The sequence below is a fragment of the Lethenteron reissneri genome, chromosome 23 (genome assembly GCF_015708825.2).
Source record: "Lethenteron reissneri isolate LAM-NWPU_2019-01 chromosome 23, ASM1570882v1, whole genome shotgun sequence".
NCBI lineage: Eukaryota > Metazoa > Chordata > Hyperoartia > Petromyzontiformes > Petromyzontidae > Lethenteron > Lethenteron reissneri.
This window is the reverse complement of record NC_083801.1, coordinates 9,282,758-9,307,079: the sequence shown is the minus strand read 5'-3', so window position 1 is coordinate 9,307,079 and position 24,322 is coordinate 9,282,758. Positions and strand designations below refer to the sequence as shown.

Below are 24,322 nucleotides of genomic sequence, written 5' to 3'. Positions count from 1 at the left end.
CCACTTACATTGAATTTTTTCCCTGAGTTGGAGCTATAATTGATGAATGCTTTTGTCTCATCGTCACAGTGGCAGTCAAGAAAACTGTACTGAAATAAGTGCTACATTTTATCGACGTAAGGTGACAATGGCGTGCCAGTTTTAGTGGCAATTAGCTCGTACGTCGATGTTACAGGGATGTTTGGGTTTTGTGTGGTTTGAACATTTGAAAGATTCACGTGTTTCGTGGAGGACCATTTCAGGCTGGAGGATCACTCATTGCTCTTCGTCATTAGTGCCTTTATTTTATCGACCTTCATGTATACAATGAGAGTAAATACATACACTGTAAAATGGTTTCACTTCAGCAATTCTTTTTATGGTCTCCGGAGTTTATAATCTGGTAACAGACGTTATCTCCCTTGCCTCATATGCAGCAGGGCGTGGGTTCGATCCCGACCGACACGCAAGTATATACTGTATTTGGAGTTTGCATGTTCTATCCGTGGTCACGTGAACATTTTCCCCTGGTCCTCCGGTTTTGCCCTCCACATTTATGAATATGCGTTTAGATTATTTGGCTGCTTATACATATTCCAACCTTTGATGATAAGCCACTTTAATGGGAAATCTTGTGTGGCCAGATCACCTCTGAAAAAGAGTTTATAGCTCATTTGGGCGTTACCTAGTAAAATAGAAAAATTCACGGAGCCCAGCAATCAGACATTTGACAGCTGTTTTTCTAAAGTTGAGTTTGCAGGACCGAAACGTCCAAACTGAGTGTGCATGCAGAGTACATACATTAATTAATTAGCAGCATAAGGTTGTGATTATGTGTAGAGTGGTTTGGCAAATGTCGGCGTGTATATGTGTGTGTGTGGGGTGAAGATTGATATCAGCTTCAGATCTGAAGGGCAATTATGAATGTTGTGTAAGAAAGCATGAGTTTGGCTGCCCTGGTGTGTGAGAATATAGAGTTTGTGTGGGAGTGAACGAGTGCTTTATCCATCTGAAAGGTCAGTATGTTTGTATGTTGAATTTATTTTGCACTGCATGTAGCCAACCTTGCTAATCGGAGGTGCAGGGGAAGGATAACAAACTAAATACAAAGCAGTTTTATGAGAAATTAGTTTTAATTATTGATTTTAAAGTGCATAGCTCAAGTGGCTTCCTATAATATCTGCAGAAAGAGCGTTCCAGACAGCCACAGAAGCGCATCTGAAAGCACGCGATACAGTGACCATCTTTGTTCAATGGTTAGCCAAAAGCCACTGCAAATGTGACCAGAGTTTGCGTGATGGTCTATGCTCCTTTACAAGATCAGCAAGGTACTGAGGTTCATTTGTCTTCAGCATTTTGTGTATAATGAGTGCGAAGGTGTAAAGTATTTAAAGTAAATTTGTAAATACGTATGGCTGGTACGGGTTGATTCCCTTAAATGGTGTAGCAAGTGGCATTAGCAGCTCTCTGAGTGGTCTAACTATATTCTGGACAACTGGGGATTGCTTGTTGCTTCAATTTACATTTTCACATTACCCACTTCTATGGGATCGTTGTGCGAAGCTAATTTGCATATACATTTTGCCCAAAGAAAAAGTCAAGGACCAAACTTTTATGTGTCGAGATTAAAAAAAACTTATTTTTAAGTATGTCTCCAAGAAGTGTGCTGTCGTGCTTACAATGAATAATGATAATCGATAACCTTTTGCAAACCCACTGCTGATGAAGGCTTCCGCATGCCGTGTCACTGTGGGTTTTTTTACACCATACTTCACCATTCTCGTCACTGTGGGTTAGTGGAGCCAGTTCAGATACCACTCGCCACTCGTGTTAGTCACAGTGCATTGAACCAGTGCGCCTCCATTTCGCCCTTGTTCATAATGTGTCTTGAAAAATTGCTACATTCGTGGTGTTGCTGCTCATATTTTGCCTCTGCCATTTTGTCACTCCATATTGTTTAAGTTGTGTTTTGCCCACGGGTTATGCATTGGATGGTCTACATACCACTGTACATTACTTACATTGCTACACATTTTCGAGAACCTTGATGACATTCCAAGTTTTAACATTCCAAAAAGCCCTGCTTTTTCAGAGATGGTCTTGGTTAGCCTGTTATTTACACAATACAGTGCTTTGCTTACTGTGCCAGCATTGCCATGAAGATCAGTGCAAAATCACCCCTGTGCTTCCATACCTTTCATATGTCCAAGTGACTTTTTAAAGTGTTTTTGCTATTCAAATCTTTCACTCTACAACATGAATATCACAAGATTATCATCCTAACAAATTATTTTCAGCATGTTACTATGCTGAATGGGACCAGTCAAATTCTACACAGTTGACCATGTGGTTGTTGTCTTTTTTATGCACTTTGTATGAACACTTTGAAATTATTATAACAATAGCTGCCTCTGTGGTATGTCTTACACAAGTATGAAAGTAAACAAGGTAGTTTCTGGCAGCCTCGCTTACAAAAGAAAAGCACTCGCTTCCGAGAATATAATTTCATATATTTTGGATCCCTCTTTTTCCAGCCGTATCCTATGCGTGTCGCAGGAGGAAAAGGATATTTGGGAGACGGGAAATTTATAAAAAAAATTCCATGCCTCTATAGAGTTAAACCATTTTTTTTCAGGCAAAACTAACTTTACTGTACATGAAATGTTTGTGATACTCGGATTCTTGTAGATGGGATCATTGGAGCACTAAAACTGACAGTTGGCTTGGAGTACCAGACCAGACTCATGGTTAAATCCAACTTTGTATAAATTCTTGACAAAAAGTGATGTTGGCTGAGACGTAGATAAATTATAGGAATAAACGTTTTTCAACTTGAGCAATAAACACATGGGCAAGTGTAAAGAAACACTCATAAGTGTCAGTCATATGCGCACATGTAACTGATTTAGATTCCTAATATTCTGCAATCTTGCATATAGTACAGCTGGAAATCGCAGCTTGGTTGATAACCGCACAATTATTGGGAATAACTTGGTCCAGCGGTAGCGTATTCGCCGCTTGTTGCAGAGGTTGGTGGTTCGAATATGTCAGGCCACCTTGGTTATTACTGTGGGTGCATAACTGTAAAATGTATATTCTCCTTCACAGTGAATGTCAATTATCCCCTGACATTCGAAATGAGTAAGCCATTGTCTGCTGGTGTCATAGTCCAAATTTTGCCAAATTGGAAAAATTACTTGAATATGACTCAATTGGGATTGCACATAGTAATTGCCCCCGGCTACTCAGAGTAATGCCCACTTACATGCCAGGTGCTGAGTCCCCTTGTGCCGCACAGGGATAGCTGCTAAGCAGGGTGCCCTTCGAACGTTTAAGATGTGATTGCAAGTTGCTTATCACGTGTAAAGTGCCCGTAAGATACCACCGTATGAAGAGCACGATTTCAAAAACAAATAATGATTGTTAGTATAATGTCCATGGGATGCTGATTACCTCTCTGGGTGATCACAAAATTAAAATATATCGGTGGATTTTGGGTTTTGATTTTGGTTATATTTTTATGGTTTCATTTTTTCGTTTTTAACACCCCGACTAAAAATGTAATACATATAATATACAGTATCGTTAGACATGATGAACTTCATGAGTATGAGCCTTCAATTCACTCCTAAAAATGCACGCATAAGGGACTTTTTTTATTTCTCAGAAGAAATAATTGTAATCTATTAGCTGATGGGATTTTACAGATGAATGTTTAGCTGTAGCATTTTATTACATAAGCCAGCCTTAGATGAATTTATATTTTCAACAGCATGCACTGAATAGTAGACTGATTTTCAGATAAAATTCGTTTTCAAAGGCTGTGGGGCCCAGATATTGAGTTGGCCTCGTACAGGATTTCCCAAACTCCAGTCCTTGCAAACCACCACGCTACATCTTTCCACATTTACCAATTTACTTCCCATTAAAATACATCTTAAGTTGTTCCACACTGCACGCCTAATAATTATTAAACACATCCCACGTGACGCGCTAAGCAATTAACGCTGTCTGCACCACATGGAACGTGCACACACACACCGAGATCTCAATATTAATGTGAATTGGTTGTATTAACGCAGACGTCGTTAATTACTTAGCGCATCACGTGGGATGTGTTTTACAGTCACCGGGCTTATGCAGCGTGGAACATATACATTTGTGTTTGAATGGGGAGTACATTTGTAAATGTGGAAAGATGTTGCTTGGTGGGTCTTGAGGACTCGAGTTTGGGAAACCCTGGCTTAGTATATAGCAAATGGTCCCTTGTAAACTCATCATAATGTTAAAAACATTGTATGTGGTCACCATCCCATCGACTACTAGGAAGAAACATCTCACATGTCATGTGTTTTTGTAATGTTTATCGTTTTACCTGAAATGTGTTACACATGCCAGGAACTAAAAAGGGTATATTTGTGGCTGACTGAAGCCCTGACTGAACCCCTATGGCTTAATCACAGATGTCCATCTACTTATTGTATCATTGGCACGCATACTGCAAACATTGTTACAAGTGTGTATTGTGCTGGAACTAATTATCAAAGAAGTACAAACTAAAGTGCATAAATATAAGTGCCAATCTCACAATGGTCATACAATCAAGGTAAATAAATTGAACAAGGGCATTGTTTGCTTTGACCTAAATTATGAGGTTGAATGGAACATCTTAGTAACTTCAGAGATGCATTATTTACTTTGGTTCAGACTGAAGTTTTGGACACAAACTCCAAAAACTCAATTGAAGCTGCACCTTTGGGACATTTTATTGTTTCATTACCATCAAGCCCATTTATGGCTCTATCTTTGGATATGAGAATGTATATGGCTGATGTACACCTGCACTCGATGTCCAGTGATCTAGGTGTAATTCCACATTTTTTCTGTAAGTTCTAATGTGGACGTGTCCTCTTTGTCTCCTGGTCTATGATGTGCTCACCACCACTCCTCCACATGTGCTATGCCAGCTATAATAGTGGCACATTAGCCCTGCTTGTGGGATTAAAATCGGTTGTCTGTTTGCGTGGATGCATGCTTAGTGGAGCAAGGATGGCGCAGTGGGCACAGCTGCAGCAGCTGGACACCAAGTTTCTGGAACAAGTGGATGAGCTTTACAATGACAGCTTTCCCATGGAGGTCCGCCAGTTCCTCGCTCACTGGATTGAGAGCCATGACTGGTGGGTGCCCCTCACACCAGTAACATGTAAATGTACATGCATGATTAACTTGGTGCCTGGGCGTGGAATATCGATTCTGTAAAAGTGACTACTAATTCCTTTTATGCTGTGCGCAGGAACCACGCATCCAACAATGTTTCCCAGGCCACGCTGCTGTTCCACAACCTGCTCACTCAACTGGACGACCAGTACAGCCGCTTCACGCAGGAGAACAACTTCCTATTGCAACACAATTTGCGCAAAATTAAGCAGAATCTGCAGGTAGGTGGAGTACAATTCTGGACAAGGATGTATGTACACTTATTCGGGGCATGGAGGGAATAAAGGTAGGGCTTTTGAATCTTCTATGGATTTGGTGTTAAGCATTGACTGGAATATTAAGACCACGAGGATTGGAGCGGGGTGAGGTCAGGGGGAAGACATTATGCATAAAAGGGCTTGTCCACCCATAGCCCTGTTACATTTACTGAGAGTAGTTTGTGTTTTTTACTGTGCAATATTGAATGGAAATGTCAGGGTGCGTCAACTTACCTATAATGCATAATTGGGCTCCTCGGCAAGGCATTTATTTGAATAATGTATTTACCAAAACCATTCTTACCACAATTACCAACAGTGGATGAAGGCCTCACCAAACTTCACCATCTCTCACACTTGAGAGATGAAAAAATATGTCTTAGGGTCCTGTACTCGGGATGTGTCTCGTTCCAACGCCATGGTGGACATCCTCAATGGGTGCGTCCCCTCTTTTGGCTGTCACTCCATCATTAGTCTTGACGGTCAGCCATCATCCCTTCTAACAATGTGTCCTGCTCGGCCTAAATTACTTTTTTTTTAAGTCAATGTGATAACTTGCATATGTTATCCGATTCCCGTGTTCTTTTTTCGTCTCTCATTGTAACTCAAAGCATGCACCTTTTTACGATTCTTTGCACAATTGCTAGCTTTTGTTCCATTTTCTTTGTAAATGTCCATGTTTCTGATGCACATGTCATAGCAGCAGATTCGCACTGATTAATAACTTGTTTTTTTAGGCACATTGAGTTTCTTTGCATTATTAAGTTCAGTGTTTCAACGGCAGCCCCCAACCTGGTCTCATCCGCCTCTTTATTTTATCCATTTGACCCTGATTGACTGTTAATGAGATATACACTGCTGATGTTTTATCAGATGTGTCCCTCCAACAGATTTCTTCAATTGTTCATCAAACTTGTTGTATGTGCCTTTGTTTTGCTCATATTTATATTGAGCCCAGTTTATAGCTTTCTTTATTCATTTCTGAAATAATTTCCTGAAGTTCATGTCCATTGGTTGTTATAATGACTATATCAACAGCAAATCTGAGATCCTTCAATAGTCTCTTATTTTATGTTTATGCGTTTATCTTTAAAACCGGTGAAAATGCATACCTACAACCAGGTAGAACAAGCATTGTGATGTTCATAAATAATATGTTGCTGCAGACTAAAGCTATCTCATTGTCCCTCTATATAACCCCGTAGGCGCACTATTTGGAGGACCCACTCCAGATGGCTCTCATCATCTCCAATTGCCTGGCAGAGGAGTTGAAGATCTTGAGCAGTGCCCGCAACATTGAGCAAGTATGGCCAGGAACACTGACGTACGGCACGCATACCTCTTCTGTACGAGCCGTGATGAAATTTGCATGTTTTGAGCAGGTTTTGGATTTGCATTTTTAGTAGCAACAGAAAGAGGTACGGGTTACACAACAACAGGTTGAACTTGTAGCTACTTGAAGCACAAATGAGTAAATTTGGCCTAGACCAGATATCTCACTTTTCAGTACTAACCAGAGGTAGAAAAACGATAGTGGTACCAATTTCTTTACGTTCATAATGAAGGCAAATCATTAAATATTTTTTTTGAATGAGTGTGTGATGACATCATTGATGGCACTAAAGTTTTGCCACTTCAGGTTATGCCAAATTATTATGCTCTGTCCCATGAACTAAATCTGGTAACTAGGGGACAATTTGTGCATCGACATTGGGAGCTTCATATATTGGTCTTTTGCAGGTCTATTTAGTCATGCAGTACTCACAGCCTGCTATATATATTTCCTTGTAATGACATACCTCATTTGTTATTTGTTTGTGAAGACTACGTAGCTATTACAATGTTCCACTGTGCCTTAAAAGCTAAACATCCTTTTTTGTAATTAAAGCATTTAATAAAATTGGTACATTAACAACACCGTGGACTTTGTTAGAGTGCAAGTTGTATAATTTGCTCTTGATCAATAACGCTTGAAGCATAACCCCTGGTCTTGTCCACATGACTTGTCAGATGGGTGGCATGGTGAGGCATGAACATATGGAAATTCCCAGCAAGGTGAAGCACCTGGAGAGCAACATGAACGAGATGCGCAAGCGTGTGCAGGTAAGTCAGGCATTTGGCGTTTTGCTGATGTGCGCCGCCGAACACCGAGGAGTACGCTAGTCAAATAAAACAATGATGCATCTTATACTTAAAATGACAATGTACACATGCGTGCCAATACAATAACCCATTTGTCTATTTTACGTGTTTAGTTAAATCTATATACTTAAACAAACCAATTTTTTTTAAATGGGACCTTTTTTGTCAGTATGACAGGATAAAAAGATAAGAATAGGTTTTACTCTTACTGGCAATAAAACTGGTGTTCAGAGGTTCAAACACCAGTTTTGCTCGGAAAAGGTAAAACCTATTCTTATTTTTTTTATACTTTGATACTGGCAAACAGGTCCCATTTTATAGCTGCTAACCCCAAGTTTTAAATGCCCTGACAGTGGCATTCTCTTTGTACTGTTCACTTTTGTCATTCTCAGGTCTGACTAGGCCCTAAAGAAGGCTGTCTCTGGTGTAGGCCAATCAGTTTCAAGGAAAATGCATATATTAGAGCATGTTTGTTTGCATGTTCACCACAAGTACGTGTGGTTAATGCAGACAATATTCCTTGTAAAAGGTTTCTATTTGGTGTTTGAACACCAAATATAAACCTGTTTTACTGCCAGAAAGGGTAAAACCTATTCTTATTTTTTCATACAAAAAAAGCAATATCCTTATTCTCAAATGAGTGATCATCTTCGTTGATGGCCCTGAATCATAGATTAAAATTCTACATTCTTATCGCAGTAACTTGTGTCTCCATACAACAATGACTGTTGACTACCACAAAGTGTTATCCATGTTTTCTGAATGGTCCCCTGATAATTTTAACTGGACATGCATGCTCACCACTGCCGGCCTCGGTGTGCATATTTGTGTTTGATAGACTATGGAGCAGGAGATCAAGAACCTTGAAGACTTTCAGGATGACTTTGATTTCAAGTTTAAGACCATGCAAAATGGAGGTGGGCCTCTTATCATGCCGTGTCTCATGTACAAACATTGCCCTTACCCTCTTGCACAAATGGCTTGCACGGATATCATTCCTGATTCAGATACTTAGGACATCCATACACTTAGTGCGATGCCCATACACATGTGTGCTGACAGTGGTGACTATGTTGTGTACGCGCAGAGACCATGGACGTCAACGGACACCGCAATCAGGAAATGAAGCAGCTGCAGCAGATCTTGGTGGACCTGGACCAGCGCAGACAGGTGCAAACACTAGATTTGAAGCTTTCGTGACTGCAAGGATTCATACTCTTAGTTCTTTCGGTAAAGTCACGTAGGTAAAAAAAATGAAATAAAAATTAAATAATAAACTCACGACGTTTCGGAGGCAACACACGTCTCCGTCGTGAGTTTATTATTTTATTTTTATTAATTTTTATTTTTTTTTACCTACGTGACTTTACCGAAAGAACTAGAGTATAGGTGCAAACACGGCATGGGCACTGTCTTGTTCTGCTCGCACACACGGTGGTACAGCCACCCGTAGGAAAGCATGTAACAGCTGTGTACCGTACTACCAGCTCCGAATCAAACCAGAAAATGTAGGCAGTGTGATTTGATTCTTCCCCAGAGAGCTACAGGCCTGTGAGTCCACAAATAAACACTTTTGCTCCAGCTACTTATCGTGTGTCGATTGGGTTTTTTTTAGCAACAGTTGGGTAAAAGTGTTGCGATTTAATGACGTTAGTGGCGCACTACCCCTTACGCCCACAGAAACCCATTTGGCTGTTTATCAAGAGCTTCCTGGAGTTTACTGGGGAAGAATGGGGATTCTGTGACAGCAGGGTGTTGATAACGTTGGTAAACAGCTCTGCTGTGCGAGTTTACGGGCGGCTGTTCACATCGCTTGCCATTTTTGCGGCTACACACAGCGTTTCCTGAAGAGCACGGGCGAGCTGCTGGGCCTCATGGAGTCGCTGCACATTGCCGTGCTCAACGATGAACTGAAGGAGTGGAAACAACGCCAGCAGATCGCCTGCATTGGCGGTCCTCCCAACACCTGCCTGGATCAATTGCAGAGCTGGTCAGCATCTGTACCCGCTCCCTCAGAACTGTGTTTGAACACAACAAAGAACCCCCATAAAGCCTTCAGACTTTTGGTGCAAGTGCTATTAGTGAGCACCTATTGAACGCACACAAGGGTGGCCAGCACCATGCTATGCCGCCTTTGTTTCCGCAGTGGCAAAGTTTACACATCCGCAGTGGCAAAGTTTACACACTGCACCAGGTACTCACTTGAGGCTGAGGCGACCTAGGGGAGGCCCAAGACCAGTTCAGATAATCGTCACTGGTGTTGGTCGTGAGCGCTAATCGAACTCGGGTCGCCAAGTTCATCGGGCAGCATGCTAACTGCTACACTGCCCCTCCCCACATATTTATATACACATGTGTTCACATATATAGACACACATGTTCACATATATAGACACACACGTGTTCATATATATAGACACACATGTGTTTTTCAATCCAGTTATATTTATCTTTCTTATGAAGAGAAATGCTTCTATTAATACTGCTCTCATGGATGGGTTTGAATTAATTTACGGCATCACTTTGGTAGAGACCTAAAATGAATGATGTTGCATGTTATGATCAATATTTTTATTGTGTAGAGATCTTCATGGTTTTATATTTGTTATCCTACCTCAAAGAAATGGATTTACTACAAGATGCAGCAGTATATTCATACATTTTCCTTATTCATGTAATTCCAATCCTTGTCAGTTTGTGCTTGGTTTTATCTGAGTTGTGTCAGGAGAAATTAAATGTCTTTCATGCTTGACTTATAACTAGTACTGTGTAAATGGCATTTTGTTGATTAGGGCTTGGGTAAAAACATTGTTTTGACAAAATATTTAATTAAAAAGACCGGTATGGCCCAAATATCCCAGTGCTGAAAAGTTATCTGCAAATTACTTAATTTGTGCAAAAACTTGGCAGGTTCCTCCTAACAAGACTTTTGACTTCCTGAGGCTTTCGTGGGCAAACAAGTGTGATCATTGCAATCAAATAAACAACCCAGTAACCTTGGTATTTTTCTTTTGAGCACTGCATGAAATGTCAGATTGTTATTTATCACAATTTCCATGACATTGACAAACGTGTAAGCGAGTGGGTTCGAAGTCTGTACTTTCGGCGGAGGCTGTTGTTTAGAAACGCAGTGGTTTGTAACGGCTCGCCACCAAGGTAGGGGGGGGATATGCTGTTTTGGCTCAGGAGGCACGACCGCGTTTGCAGGGGCGAGCAGCGATAGTGCTGCGCTGCGTGCTGCGTGTGGGCGGTCGCTTGCCACGTAATACGTGCCGTGACGCTGCTGCGCTGGGGCCAGCCCCGAACGGCGGCCACCCCAAATGTTCCGTGGCGCACAAACATTTCCACGTGACTAAGCGGCTGGCCTGGGGAGATCGCGCCCCGTCATGATAGCCATCTTTTACCGCAGACTGGTGAAATAGCCACGGCCGATGTCTGAAAAAAGCATATATTTTTTTTTGTCATTGCAGCTTGGGATAAGAAACTCGAACCTTCGTTTTAATGAGGGAAATGCCCAACGAGGTAGCTTAGTTCCAGTTGAACAAATGTGGTTACATAGGAATACAGTATAAATATCTTGTTTATGCAAAACAGATATGCCAAATAATTTTCATATTGATGAAGTGTTTAATACCTGAATTAAAATACCAAAGACATATAGCATGTAAAAACACATCTTTAAAAATGTATTTCTTTCAATATCTTTTTTAAGTACTGCATTCCAAACTACGAGTTTGGAAAAAATATCAACCTCTTTGAGTTACTCTTCTTTTTGTTTCAGTAAAGTTGGTAAGTGAAAATGTGTTCTTTATATTTAGCTCTAAAATTAACTGGGAAGTTGATATGAATATAATTATTTTCCATAAATATTTTAATACAGCCTTACCTGCAGATATCGGGGATGTAATTTTACACCTTTGCCACTTCCACTTATCTAAGTCAAAGGGTATGCAACTTGGTATACTGATTTCTGATATATGTAAATGGGTTTGCGCTGCAGCTGTCAAGATACCATGCTCCCGATCCTCTTCTGCCCACCCACCAGGTGTACCTCCCTGTCAGAGGGCCTGCTGCAGGTGCGGCAGCACCTCAAAAAGTTGGACGAGCTGCAGCAGAAGGTGTCTTACAGCGGAGACCCCATCCCCGCCATGCGGCCCGTGCTGGAAGAGAAGACCAACGAGCTCTTCATCTCGCTCGTCAAGAGGTGCGTACTGTGGACGGAAGCCTGGGCAGGCAGATTAGAATGGAGGCACAGCGCAGTAGATGAGACGATTGACAGACCTCATTGCTGGATTGAGGCATCAAGGGGCCCTGGTACACAGTACGGTTTCGAGTTTCAGAGTGGGCTGAACAGGCGATGGGGATAGAAAGTATGATGCCATTTTTCATAGGGGCCACCCCAAAAACAAGCAACGGGTACACTGCAACCGTTACTTTAACGTTAGGAAGACTCTGTAAGGCAGATGGCTGCCAATGCCTTAATACGGGCCCTACCAGTCAAAGGCATCTTTCCATCTGTGGCACCTGGCTAAAGCACCGAGACTGCACCACTGTCAGATAAAAGCGTTCGCCATAGTCTGTCACCAGCGAGAGAATGAGGGCGAGGCATGAGGGCATGCTGCCAGGCTTTATTGGTGATCATGTTGGTGTCGGCGCTTCATGTTAAAGGTGCAACTCCGCCTTGTCAATGGGATGTGTGCAGCTCTTTTGTGGTGGAGCGCCAGCCGTGCATGCCGACTCACCCACAGCGGCCACTTGTGCTCAAGACGGGAGTGCAGTTCACCGTGAAGCTGCGGTGAGCCCCTGCACACTCTATCCGTGGTGTTGGGACTCGCCCCACTCCTCACTGTGGTAGCTCGCACCCATTTGAGCAACAGTGTAAAAAGAAAACCCAATGTAAATTAACATTTCAATAAGTTCATACAAATTATGATAGGAGAGTAACACATTTGATTTTATTCTATAAGAGAGAGCTTTACTACTTACTGTGTGCATGATTTAAAATTGCATAGAAGCGATAATGGTTTGTTATGTAGGAAAGCCTCATTGAGTATTTGGCCTTTTTATGGAAAGTTCCGTTTTTTTTCGTTCTTTTCTTCCATGTAAAAATAAACCAGAGCACCTACAGATAACCTATGTGCTTGCCACAGTTGAACCACAATACCTTGCTGGTCTTGTCAAGGAGCATAAACCATCACACGAACTACGGTCATTCTCACAGTGACTTTTGACTAGCCATCGAACAAAGACGGTCACTGCATCGCGTGCTTTCAAATGTGCTTCTGCGGCCTTCTGGAATGCTCTTCCATCTGATATTCTGAATCCACTGGAGCTATTCACTTTTAAATCTAGATTGAAAACTCATTTCTTTAGAATATATTTTTGTTTCGTTTTTTTTTCTGTCCACCGCACCTCCGATTAGCATGGTTGGCTACGTACAGTGCGAAAGAAGTTCAGCATACATACAAAAGGGATAACACTCAAATCTCCACGGATGTTTCACACCCCCACTTGCTATACTGCCACGTCTTGGCCACATTGCAACCCAGCAGGTTTGGTGTATCACAGCAGATACAGAAATCTACATGGTCGCCCTAGCCACCATTGAATTACAAACATGCTGCTCCGTTCCTGGAGGAGGTTATATTTTAGGGAGAGTTTTGAGCAGCGGCTGTGTTGCAGGTTGCTGGTCAAGCTTGTGGAGCTCAACTACCAGCTCAAGGTGAAGGCCGTCATCGACAGGTACCGCTCGCGGGCAGCCTGCTCGTACTTTCGGCTGTCTACGCTACTTTGCATAATCTTGTCCTTTAACGTGAAAATAAGAGTGTAACAGGTTTTGTTTTTCTATTGCAGGGACGTGGACAGGCCTCCGATTAAAGGGTAAGAGCAGTGAGGATGAGTGTTTCTTGGGTGCTATTGCTAAACTGTCAACTTGTGTGACTGGAAGTGCATGGATTTATGACGCTTGCTCCACAAGATTCATGGAAACTATTCATGCGGTCTTCATTTATTATTTGTTACCAGTCTTAAATTTGGCAGGACCCTCCCAAAAAGAGTTTTGAGACTCGGTACAGATTTCTTATATGAACAAGCATGAATAAAATAACATTTGTTGGGCTGACTTTTACATTGTCTTGGTGATATTTGAAACATAAGTGGACAGCGTTGTTGAAGCAAAGGCTATACAATTTGACTATATTCATGACTGTAAATATCCTTGTACGTTAAGAGTAAAACTGTCAAACATTTTAAGTAAATTTGCTTTGGACATTCACTTGAAATACGCCTAAAACTCATGAAGGCACCCTCTTTTTTGGGAATACATTTTCACTTTTTGTTTCGTTCCAACTTCCTCTGATCACCACCCTGAACCTCTTTCACAGCTGCCGGAAGTTTAACATCCTCGGCACAAACACCAAAGTGATGAACATGGAGGAGTCCAACAATGGCAGCCTGTCTGTGGAATTCCGACACCTGGTATGGGGGGGGGGGCTGAGTGGGATGCACTTAATATACACAACAACCGCCATTCGCCACTAAGTGGCGGTGACGTCACCACGACGCTTGTGCCAGGCCATGTGCACCTTGAGGCCACGTGAAGTGTCGAACGCCCGCTGGCAGGAGGTCACGGGGCAGACCCAGTTGCCACGGATCGACTGACCGAGATGATAATATACACACAGGCGGCATTGCGGCCAATGAGACTGTTAAGGTTGCAAACTGTTCTAATTAAATTATTTCGCTTGTCATCCGCAGCAGCTGAAGGAACAGAAGTCTTCGGCTGGTGGTCGCACCAATGAGGTGAAATTTAGTGTAGGTGGTAGTCGCTTCATTGCGCTCAGGTCAACACAGATGATGGCGATTGTACACCTCGTTTACGGGGAAGATGAATCCTTGTGTGTGGGGCACATTAATATTATTGCTTTTTTTTTTGGTTCCGAGTACGCAGCGTGCGCACTGAGCGAGGATGTATAATTGCTTATAACGCCTTACAACATTTCGGAAACCCTAAATGCATTTCGTCACGATTAATTTCCTCCTCCATCCCCAGAACCCGGTTTCTTCTGCTAATCCATCCATTTTCAAATGGGAGCAACTCCTATTTTTTAGAAAAGGTTTAAAACAATCAAGAAAGGATTTCTCATGTCTGGCTCTGCTTCTCTGGTTTCCTGTCCTGCTACCTCCTCACCATCTCTTCATGATATCCCCTGGCCTGTCACCCCAATGGACATCACTACCATCAGTTCTAGACTAAAAGCATCTTTTGTGCCCCATAATCTATATGCCTGCAATGTTGTACAGAGTCTTGACATACATTAGCATTTATACGTTATATAAAGCTAATTTTTATTCTTATAAATGATCAGCCTGACATTTAAAACAACGATATTAGATAAGAATATGAAGAGAATGATTAATGATGCACTAACCCTTTGATAGCTTGTGGATCTTAATAATCTCTACTTGTCTGTTGGTTTGTAAATCTCTGTCTGTCTGTCCATCTCACAGGCTCCTCTGATCGTGACTGAAGAGCTGCACACATTCACCTTTGAGACACAGACGTTCCACCAGGGTCTTAAGATCGAGCTGGAGGTAGCTACCCCTTGGTTTTGCCTTTGCACACGGATAGGGCACGAGTGTGGTGTCAGAAGACTAAACAACATTTGTTGAATCAAATCTGAGCTGCGGTACTCGTGGAGAAATTAATCCTTAACGACCGCTCTTTTCTCAACTTAAATAAAAATCCATTCATTCTTTTTCCGTGTGTGAACTGTTGTAATGGGGGCAGAAGCAAGCTTGGCCTCCAGTTATGAAACGAGGTCATGTGTGGAAGACACCACATTTTGAAAAACACCCGTTTATAATGTGGCAACATTTCATTTTAAGATAAACCAAGTGGGATTAAAGCCAGCGGTGAAATGTCTGGAAACTTTCACTTGTAATGCATACTTCAGTGTGTTAGGTTCTGAGAGCTCAGACTTTTTGTTGGCTGTCAGCAGAGCAAAAGTGAGGATCGGTGTCCTACTCAAAAAGTGTGTGTGTAGTGGCTGTCGACTTGGAAGTGGTAGTGTCGTGGTTAGTGTGCCGCGCTTCGAACCCAGTGACCCGAGTTAGATTCTCGCTCACGGCCAACACCGGTGACGATTATCTGAACTGGTCTTGGGGGATTCTCGAGGTCGATTCAGCCTCCGATTAGCACGGTTGGCTACTTACGGTGTGAAAGAAGTTCAGCATACATACAAATGAATACCCAGTGCGATGCGTAAATACTTCGCCACGAGGGAGGCAAGCAACCGTTGTGGTGCTGGCCACCCCCCACCCCCTTGTGTGCCGTGCCGGCCTTCATAGGTGCTCACGAGCAGCACTTGTCCCTGCAGTCTGTTCAGGCTATGCGGGGATCTTTGTCTTCGTAGACATGCTCGCTGCCAGTGGTGGTCATCTCTAATGTGAGCCAGCTGCCTTCGGGATGGGCATCCGTCCTCTGGTACAACATGCTCACCAATGACCCCAAGGTGAGGGCAAGCAGTGAGTAAGGGCAAAAGTATGCCCAAGCACTGCTGTGGTGAATTTTGGGAATAATTGTAGGTCGACAGTTTGCATCACTTATGTTTGAAATTAACTCAACAAATGCACTCACGGGTTTTTAAAATTGTATTTCATGACAAATGTGTTTAAACTATTTAATCATCAACTTTTAAAGTACCTAAATCGTTGACTTAATCTTATATCCTGCTATTGTTGGTAACGATATGCCTCCATACTCTATGTATGAACAACTTATTACTCGGAGAAGCACACAAACATGGGCACGTGTATATTTGGATGTGTGCGTATTCACGTAAATGTGTGCGTGCTTCTGCAGAACGTGAGCTTCTTCACGAGCCCCCCACCTGCGATGTGGAGCCAACTCTCCGAGGTGCTGAGTTGGCAGTTCTCGTCCTGCACGAAACGAGGGCTCAACGCAGAGCAGCTGTCAACGCTGGCAGAGAAACTTCTCGGTCAGAAGACGCACACAGAGAGTGACGCGCACAAAGGGCAACCTCGCAGCTCGAATGCAGTGTTCTGGGGAGGCTCGCTCTCACGTGTGATCTGCATATTTCACAAATGTTCATTCCACAGTACGCACAAACTCAAATTGATGCATAAAACACAGCTATGTATGGTTGTGCCTCTCGCCACCATCACACCGTTCACGCACAACTGCACTATATGAAAATCCCTTTGTCGATAATGCGCTTGGCTACCTTTGCGGGATAGCTAATGTGCACCTTTGTTTGTTGGCAGGCCCACGTGTCAACTACTGCGAGTGCCACATTCCTTGGGCCAAGTTCTGCAAGGTCTGTTCACCACCTGCACCTGAGTGTCTCTGGCACCGTGTTAAGTCACCATTTGAGTGTATTCACGATTATGCTGTGCATTGGCTGCGTCGTCCATTTTCTTTTCCAGTTGAAATAAACATTTCCTACCCTTCAGTCAAGCAATTCTCTTGCAGTCTATTTTTAACATTGGGTAATGCACACATGTGACTACATATTTTCTCGCATGTCTGCAGGAGAATCTGCCAGACAAGCCTTTCTCGTTCTGGCTGTGGTTGGATGGCATCCTGGAGCTCGTGAAAAAGCATCTCATTACGCTGTGGAATGACGGGTGGGTTTGGCCTCATGCCAGTGAAGCACATACAGTCCCAGCATCCCACCTGACGTACCTAGGCTATTAAGTCCTGTATTCTATTAAGAATGTCTTTACTTGGGAAGTGTCACTGACAGTGTTATTCACCATTTCTGACAAATGGAAAGAGTGACGGGCATTCCAGATTTTAAGCTTTTGTGACTGGAAGGATTCATACTCTTTGGTTTTTTTCCGACGGACACTTGTGTTGCGCCCGAAACTTCGTGATTTAATTTAGTTGTTTTCATTTATTTAATTAGATTTTTTACCTATGTGACTTTACCGAAAAAAAACAAAGATTAGTGATAGACATGTACAGATTCTTAAAAAATGTGTATTTCTATGGGTTTTAATTTAGAGTAAAGTTGCATTGTCACTACAGAATGGCACATCTACACACCCGACACTTAATTTGTAAATAAACTCCTTTTTTCAGTATTTCAGATAAGGAAGTGGCCAGATTCAAAGGATATATATGCTATTTGTCCTTTATTCCACCACATATCAGGCTTTCCTTATTGGATATCGGAATGTTAACAAAGGCTGCTTCATATAATTTTTAAGTGCTCGGTTGTGATTTTCCTCTTTGTCTGTTGGACATGTGACCTTTTCCTGGCACCGGCTGTCACAGCTGCATCATGGGCTTCATCAGCAAGGACAGGGAGCGCCAGCTGCTGAAGCAGAAGTCCCCGGGCACCTTCCTGCTACGTTTCAGCGAGAGCAGCAAAGACGGTGGCATCACCTTCACCTGGGTGGAGCAGAGCAGAGACGGTAGCTCCCTGCCATGTGACAATAACATTTACACCTGGAACTGTCATGACACTCGACATAATATCACGTTGTATCAGGCAACGGTCCCGCAAGATGGCACGACAGAAAAACGTTGCATATCCACTCAGAAGATTTAAGCAGCCACACCCAGTGCCGTTTTTGTGCACGGTAACGTGAAGGATACATAATTGATGAAACTGTAATGGCTTAACAATGCGAGTGATACAAGTTCTCTTTCATTTTCTGGACGGCAATGCATTTGCGTGCAGGCGATAAGCCCATCAACTCGGTGGAGCCCTACACCAAGCAGCAGCTGTCTGCGGTGTCGTTTCCTGACATCATTCGCACGTACAAGGTGATGGCTGAGCAAAATATTCCCACAAACCCACTCCAGTACCTGTACCCGGACGTGCCCAAGGACCAAGCGTTTGGGAAGTACTACGCTCCACCAACAGGTAAGAGGCACGGGCACATGCGCCTGTGAAAGATGCTTACCTTCATGAACGGCTGCACGCACAGCGGCAATCTTGCCAACTAACTGCTTCTGTGCATCGTATATGCTTACGTATGCTTCTCTATATTCGTGTCGGTCCTTTTTGGTGATGTCACCGAGTGAAGGGTCACCAGCAGTATAATATATACTCTTAGTTCTTTCAGTAAAGTCACGTAGGTAAAAAATGAAATTAATTTTAATTGAATTTTTTACCTACGTGACTTTAAAAAATGAAATGAAATTTAATTTCATTTTTTACCTACGTGACTTTACCGAAAGAACTAAGAGTATGAATCCTTGCAGTCACGAAAGCTTCAAATCTAGAAGTATAATATATCTCAATTCAATATAGTAATTTAGCGGGTTTTTTTAAACTTTTGTGTGAAACAAAGAAGCTGCCTCAGCTTCTGCTGTTGTAATGCTGAGTTGCGGTGAACAGAGGTGAAGTCGGTGCATTCATTCATGAATTGGATTCCCTGATCTGTGAGCGCAGTTCCTCCTGAGCCAATGGAAATCGGCCCGAAGGAACCTGGTTACATCAAAACCCAGTTCATATCTGTGTAAGTGTTGCCCAGCACCAGCTGTACACACCAGCTGCAGATAAACATTAAGCTTATTGAAATTCACGGTTTGCATTTATTGTTGAATCGGACGTTTGACGTTTGTTTCGTCTCCATCCGCCAGGTCAACGCAGCCAAACAGCTCCCCTCCGTCCTCAAGCAACATGATCTCTCAGCCACAAAATCACGCGACTTCTCCACACTCGAGCTGTATAGGCTCGCCTCACTCTGCACACATACCTTCCCCTCACTCAGTTCACATGACCCCCCAGCATCCAGGTCAAGTGATGTCGCCACACTCAGGGCAGCTGGCACATCCGCATGAAGTCTTCACCATGTCTTCGCCCGAGTATGAGATCAACAGTGGGCATGCCGAATTGCCCAACAGTGGCATTGTGAGTACACGGAGTCTCCACCATATTGGCTAAACACGCATGCCTTGCAAGCAAACAGCTCATTGCGTGAAGTTCCAAATATGCAGCTAAAAATATTTGTAATATATTTTTGTATGTTTTACGTGTAAACTGAAATGTACGTGTACACTTTTGTCCAGTTTGACTCCAGTTATGCCCTCGGTGTGAGCTAAGCCATGTGTGCACTCCCATGACTGTCGGCTGCAGGGTTACTCGAGCAGCATGCAGGGCCAATCGTTGTACAGCCCGTTCTACGGACAGACGTGCTCAACGTTCCCGGCATCGCACATGTACCAGAACAACTGAGCCACAACACAAGATGCCTCTGGAAGAAAGGAAGACCTGGATGGGGAGGAGACGTTTGAGCAGAGAATGATGAAGTGTGAGGACAGATCTGGCTATTAGGCATATTTTGTTCATTTATGATTTATGCATGCCCAATAACCTACTCATTGCTTAACGACTACCCTCTTTCAACACTCACCCTCACATCATTGCACTACCACAGACAGATAATTAATTCCCTTCAGTTTCAGATCTACATTTTGTCTCCGAGGTGAGGTGGGAAACCAGAGTTAGTGACCATGTGACAGCAGCTAGACTGGAGCGAGCACATGTTCAGTCAAACCCAGAAGCCTCACATATGATGCAAGGCTTGTGGCAGCAAGAAGCAGGTGTCCCCTTCTTCAGGATATGTGGAGCCCTTCACACTGCTGGGTCAGAGTGCTGATTCCTTTTTTGAGCTGTACATGGGTAATCCGTATGGCATTCTTGCCAATTAATCTGAGTTTTCAATTGAAGTAGGAAACCTATTAATCTAGGAAGGTGTTGCTCTTCTAATAATTTGCAATTGATTCCAGGATGAGCATGTGATGAGCATAGGTGACTGTCCAAGGTTAGAATGTAAATGCTGATAGAGGTGACTGGGAGTTGCACATTTTTTTGCTTTTTAAAAAAGATTTTTAAAGAGTACACTTAAGGATTTTTTGTTTGATCTTCTTTTATTAACTCGCTATAATTTGTCAATATAGAAATTCGGTAATGTAAGTTTGTCCAAAAACAATGCCTTGTTCAATGTAGCACATTCAGACAACCTGGATGAATGCACATGATTTTTGTCGTTTTCGTGTTTTGCATGTTATGCCTTCCAAAACCATCTTCAAGTAACGGCATTATTTGGCTTGCTAGTTGCAGAATGTTACTTGTATGCAGTGTAAAGGATTCCTCAACACCTTAATTATCTTCGTGATAACATACTTGCCTTACCAAAATATGCTGTTTTAATCCACGATAATGTAGGTGGGGTGGGTGGATGGCCATATGCATCATCATGTTCATGAGATACCAAACCTAAGGTATTACAGCAAGTGCTTTGGATGGTTTTTTATGTTAGCTCCAATTGTAGCTTGGTGGGATTTTCCAGGTTATTTTCTTCCAGGCATGGAAACATTCGATTTTGGAATTATCCAAACACTGCAAGCAGAACCATCATGCTTTGATAATAAAGATTTTCTGGATCAAGGGATATTTTGGAAATACTTGGATACAACAAACGCTTACTTTCTTCCTTCCACCTTTTATTTTCCAAGCTGTGAGTTCCTAAAAGTATTATTTGAATATGCCTCAAAGATTATTTTCATTTCCCCCCATATTGTACAGTACGTGGTTTTATATTAGCTTTTTTAAAAAATATTGTTTTACTTTTACTCCCTTGATGAATGTGAATAATGAGCGTGCTCCTTGCTAAAGTATACATTTTGAAGTAGCAGAGGATGACACCTGTATTGAACCTGTTCATGTCTGCTTCAGGATGGGGACAAAGGTGGCTCGTGTGACAGCCCTGCATGGCTTCTGCGTGCCTATGCTGCTGTTTGCAATGGGGGGGAAGGGGGGTTTGCCACATCGTAAGAAATTTGAGATTTCCTAAGAAATGTTTAGTTAATTTTACAGTAAAGGTACTTTGTGATTTTCTTTAATGACCAGAGTTAATAAAAACATTCACTGCTTTTAACTTCACAATCGGTGAAGGAGTAACGCCTTTATGCAATGTAAGCAAGCGAGCAATGGTTTAAGTGGCCTATTGTATAAATAAGAAATGTTTGTGTGTCCTGCAAGTATAAGCAGTTCCCTGGGTTTTTTTTAGGAATAATGATAAGTGGAGCAATCCCTAAGCATCCCGTTCCTTTGGTGGGGTGGGGGAGAAATCTTAAATGTATTTTCTCGTAACCAGCTGTGTGGTGAAATGAAGCTCAAGATGGGATTGTATAGGTGCTTATGCACACACCGTGTAACATTAGTTCTGCCTGGCAGGACAAAACGGTCTCGGAAGAAGTAATTAATGGTGACAAAAAAAATGTGTAGATAAAAGCCATAGATGTTGTAAGACGTGTCTTTGTATCGCAATGTAATCGATTCTCCTCTGTATAAGATTATTTGTGGATTCACTTATCTTCTTATTTCTTAAACTTTTAACGTTTTTGACGTGTCTTTTTGTCATGTCCATGTAGATTAGACAAAGCATGTAGTGTTCAGATTACCATATATATTGCAACTATAAATTTTGAATGTATTTACCAGCAGTAAAGAAAAAACTTGCTTGGAGTGCATCTTAAATGCTTCAAAGATTAGAATGTAAGCAAGGATTGGAACACCCAGTGTGCTATATGGATGCAGTACAGCAGTAACAGGATTGTTCAGACAATGTACTTACAGCTTAAACACGTATATTGACTACATATTCCTCAATGTAACCGGGTTATGATAATGCCATCCACAGCAATACCTCTAGTGGTTTGCTCTAGATATCACTGGATGTCACAGTAATATATATTTGCTTTGATGTAACATATATTGCCTTTATTAGGGCTTGTGCAACTCCGTCCTGCTGTCCGGCATGCTGTTTATTTCGTACTTTATATAAAAAAAACCCATCTGTATCCAAAATTATCTGTTACATTCAAAAACAATGGATATTGCAGTATTCGCACACATACACGTGTAATTTCTTGTAATGTGGGTAGACCGGCAAACCTAACAACGATATCTGAACTGGTGCTCCGTGTCCCTCTCTTCAACTAACCCCACTGACCATTGCAGTGAAGTATAGTAGAAATAAGGAAGCCATGATAGACACGGTGTGGTGAAAGCATGTATCCAACAGAGCACGGACAAGGGCTGTGGTTGTAACATGAATGTCATACACTATCGATAATCTACATCTCATTACGGATAAACTACAGTGCCCATTGGTATTTACATGTATTGTATGTTCGTGAGTTTAAATGCTAAGGCCTTTGGGCCTCAGTTGAGGTGTTATCCAATTTTTTCTCCATTGCTGCCTTTTACTTGTAGCATGAGTTGTCTGATCAGAGTTATTTGTAATATATATACATTGCCATTTAAGCTGGTAAATAACAGATTTGGTGTAATTTTGGGCCAATTTGGTTTTTTTTTAAGTTGCCATTTTTTTCTCAACATTTTTTTTCCAACACGATTACTTTCAGGTGGGCTTCCCGTCAATCGCAACAGTAACACGGTTATTCACTGTAGAATTGTATAAATCCAAGGTCTCTTTTAAATATTAATTGTACTAAAGTGTGTACATGAGCATTTAACTGCCACGTGTGTGCCCTTATAATGAGAGCAATGTTAATGCACAGAGTAGCAAATTTACAATTCAGTTTTTCTAGTTCTCGTTCAACATTATCATGCCCATGCTTGCGGATGGCAGATAAGTGGCCACAACTATAACCACGCATGGCGGTTATGATTGCCCTGGGTTGTATTTTCACAGATGATTGGATTCGGGTTAAAATGAGAAGCGGTTGGATAATTTCTGACGCGCATTCACAAGACAGCCAAAACAAACATGACCTTTCAAGTAAAACCACCCTTTGCACCGCTTTTATGTGGCTTGATTTGTTGCTTTTATTTCATTTAATAAAAAAAATGAAATTAACTCTTGTAGTACTGGTGTAATATATTCTACAAATTAGATTTCTTTCTGAGAGTATATCAGGTATTTAATGTGTACGTCATTCTCAACAAATACCTAAGCCAGTGCTCTCCGGTTTCCTGGATGAAAAGTCGGCAACGTCTTTGCCCAATCCTGGCCAGCTGGCTGACAAGTTTGCGAATGAAATGGACACATGCTCATTTGCAATGCACTTTCCAAAAGGTTGATCATCTGTGCATACATAGTTTGTCCATAGTTCAACATGGATATCTTCATACAATAAATATTGTCACAAGTTAACCTCGGTTAAGGGAGTTAAATGAACAGTTTCGAAGGACGTTCTGGAATTTGGTGTTGCTATCATTGGTGACAGTGGACAATACGTTAAATGCAAAAGCAGCGGAATCTGAAATTGCTATCACTCGACTGCACCGGTGCACACATTGGTCGTAGGTTGTGAGTGCTGCTCTCGTTAGACATTAACCCTGGCAAGAGTGCACAATATTTTATTTTATTAAAAAATGCAGTGGTCATACAGTGCCCATTGTTTTCCTTGGAATGGAAGATGCTGATATGTTCAACAAATGAACATAAAGTGCTTTAAATTAAAATGAGTAAGACTACTTCGAGGACCTTTGTTAAAGTATTTTATTCTGAACAAACATCTGCCCACGGTATACACTCACTGCTCAAGACTTTGGGCTTAACGCTCACGTGAAATGACAGTGTGGAGATCACCTGCACAATTAAAGCTATTTAGGCAATGTACACCACACCCAAAGTACTGTTTGATAATACCGTACTGTATAACATTAGGCCTGGTACAAGATGGCTTATGTTTAAACATATCTTCAATGTAATGAGCG

The 24,322-nt window shown here is 42.1% G+C and overlaps 1 protein-coding gene across 1 annotated transcript in view; it reads left to right on the top strand.

Moving 5' to 3' along the window:
* Positions 1-23,973, top strand: part of STAT1 (signal transducer and activator of transcription 1) — a 28,035-nt gene extending 4,062 nt beyond the window's left edge. The window contains exons 3-25 of the mRNA XM_061557068.1: positions 5,019-5,156; positions 5,273-5,417; positions 6,659-6,757; positions 7,464-7,556; positions 8,434-8,512; positions 8,683-8,765; positions 9,434-9,585; positions 11,641-11,799; positions 12,298-12,390; positions 13,278-13,337; positions 13,449-13,475; positions 13,979-14,072; positions 14,352-14,396; positions 15,105-15,188; positions 16,010-16,108; positions 16,459-16,594; positions 16,881-16,933; positions 17,149-17,243; positions 17,896-18,035; positions 18,305-18,490; positions 19,022-19,088; positions 19,213-19,483; positions 19,709-23,973. Of these exons, the coding sequence (XP_061413052.1) occupies positions 5,029-5,156; positions 5,273-5,417; positions 6,659-6,757; positions 7,464-7,556; positions 8,434-8,512; positions 8,683-8,765; positions 9,434-9,585; positions 11,641-11,799; positions 12,298-12,390; positions 13,278-13,337; positions 13,449-13,475; positions 13,979-14,072; positions 14,352-14,396; positions 15,105-15,188; positions 16,010-16,108; positions 16,459-16,594; positions 16,881-16,933; positions 17,149-17,243; positions 17,896-18,035; positions 18,305-18,490; positions 19,022-19,088; positions 19,213-19,483; positions 19,709-19,807 (2,487 nt within the window). The 5' untranslated portion in view covers positions 5,019-5,028 and the 3' untranslated portion in view covers positions 19,808-23,973. The remainder of the gene's footprint in view (positions 1-5,018; positions 5,157-5,272; positions 5,418-6,658; positions 6,758-7,463; positions 7,557-8,433; positions 8,513-8,682; positions 8,766-9,433; positions 9,586-11,640; positions 11,800-12,297; positions 12,391-13,277; positions 13,338-13,448; positions 13,476-13,978; positions 14,073-14,351; positions 14,397-15,104; positions 15,189-16,009; positions 16,109-16,458; positions 16,595-16,880; positions 16,934-17,148; positions 17,244-17,895; positions 18,036-18,304; positions 18,491-19,021; positions 19,089-19,212; positions 19,484-19,708) is intronic.
* The last annotated feature ends 349 nt before the right edge of the window (positions 23,974-24,322 follow it).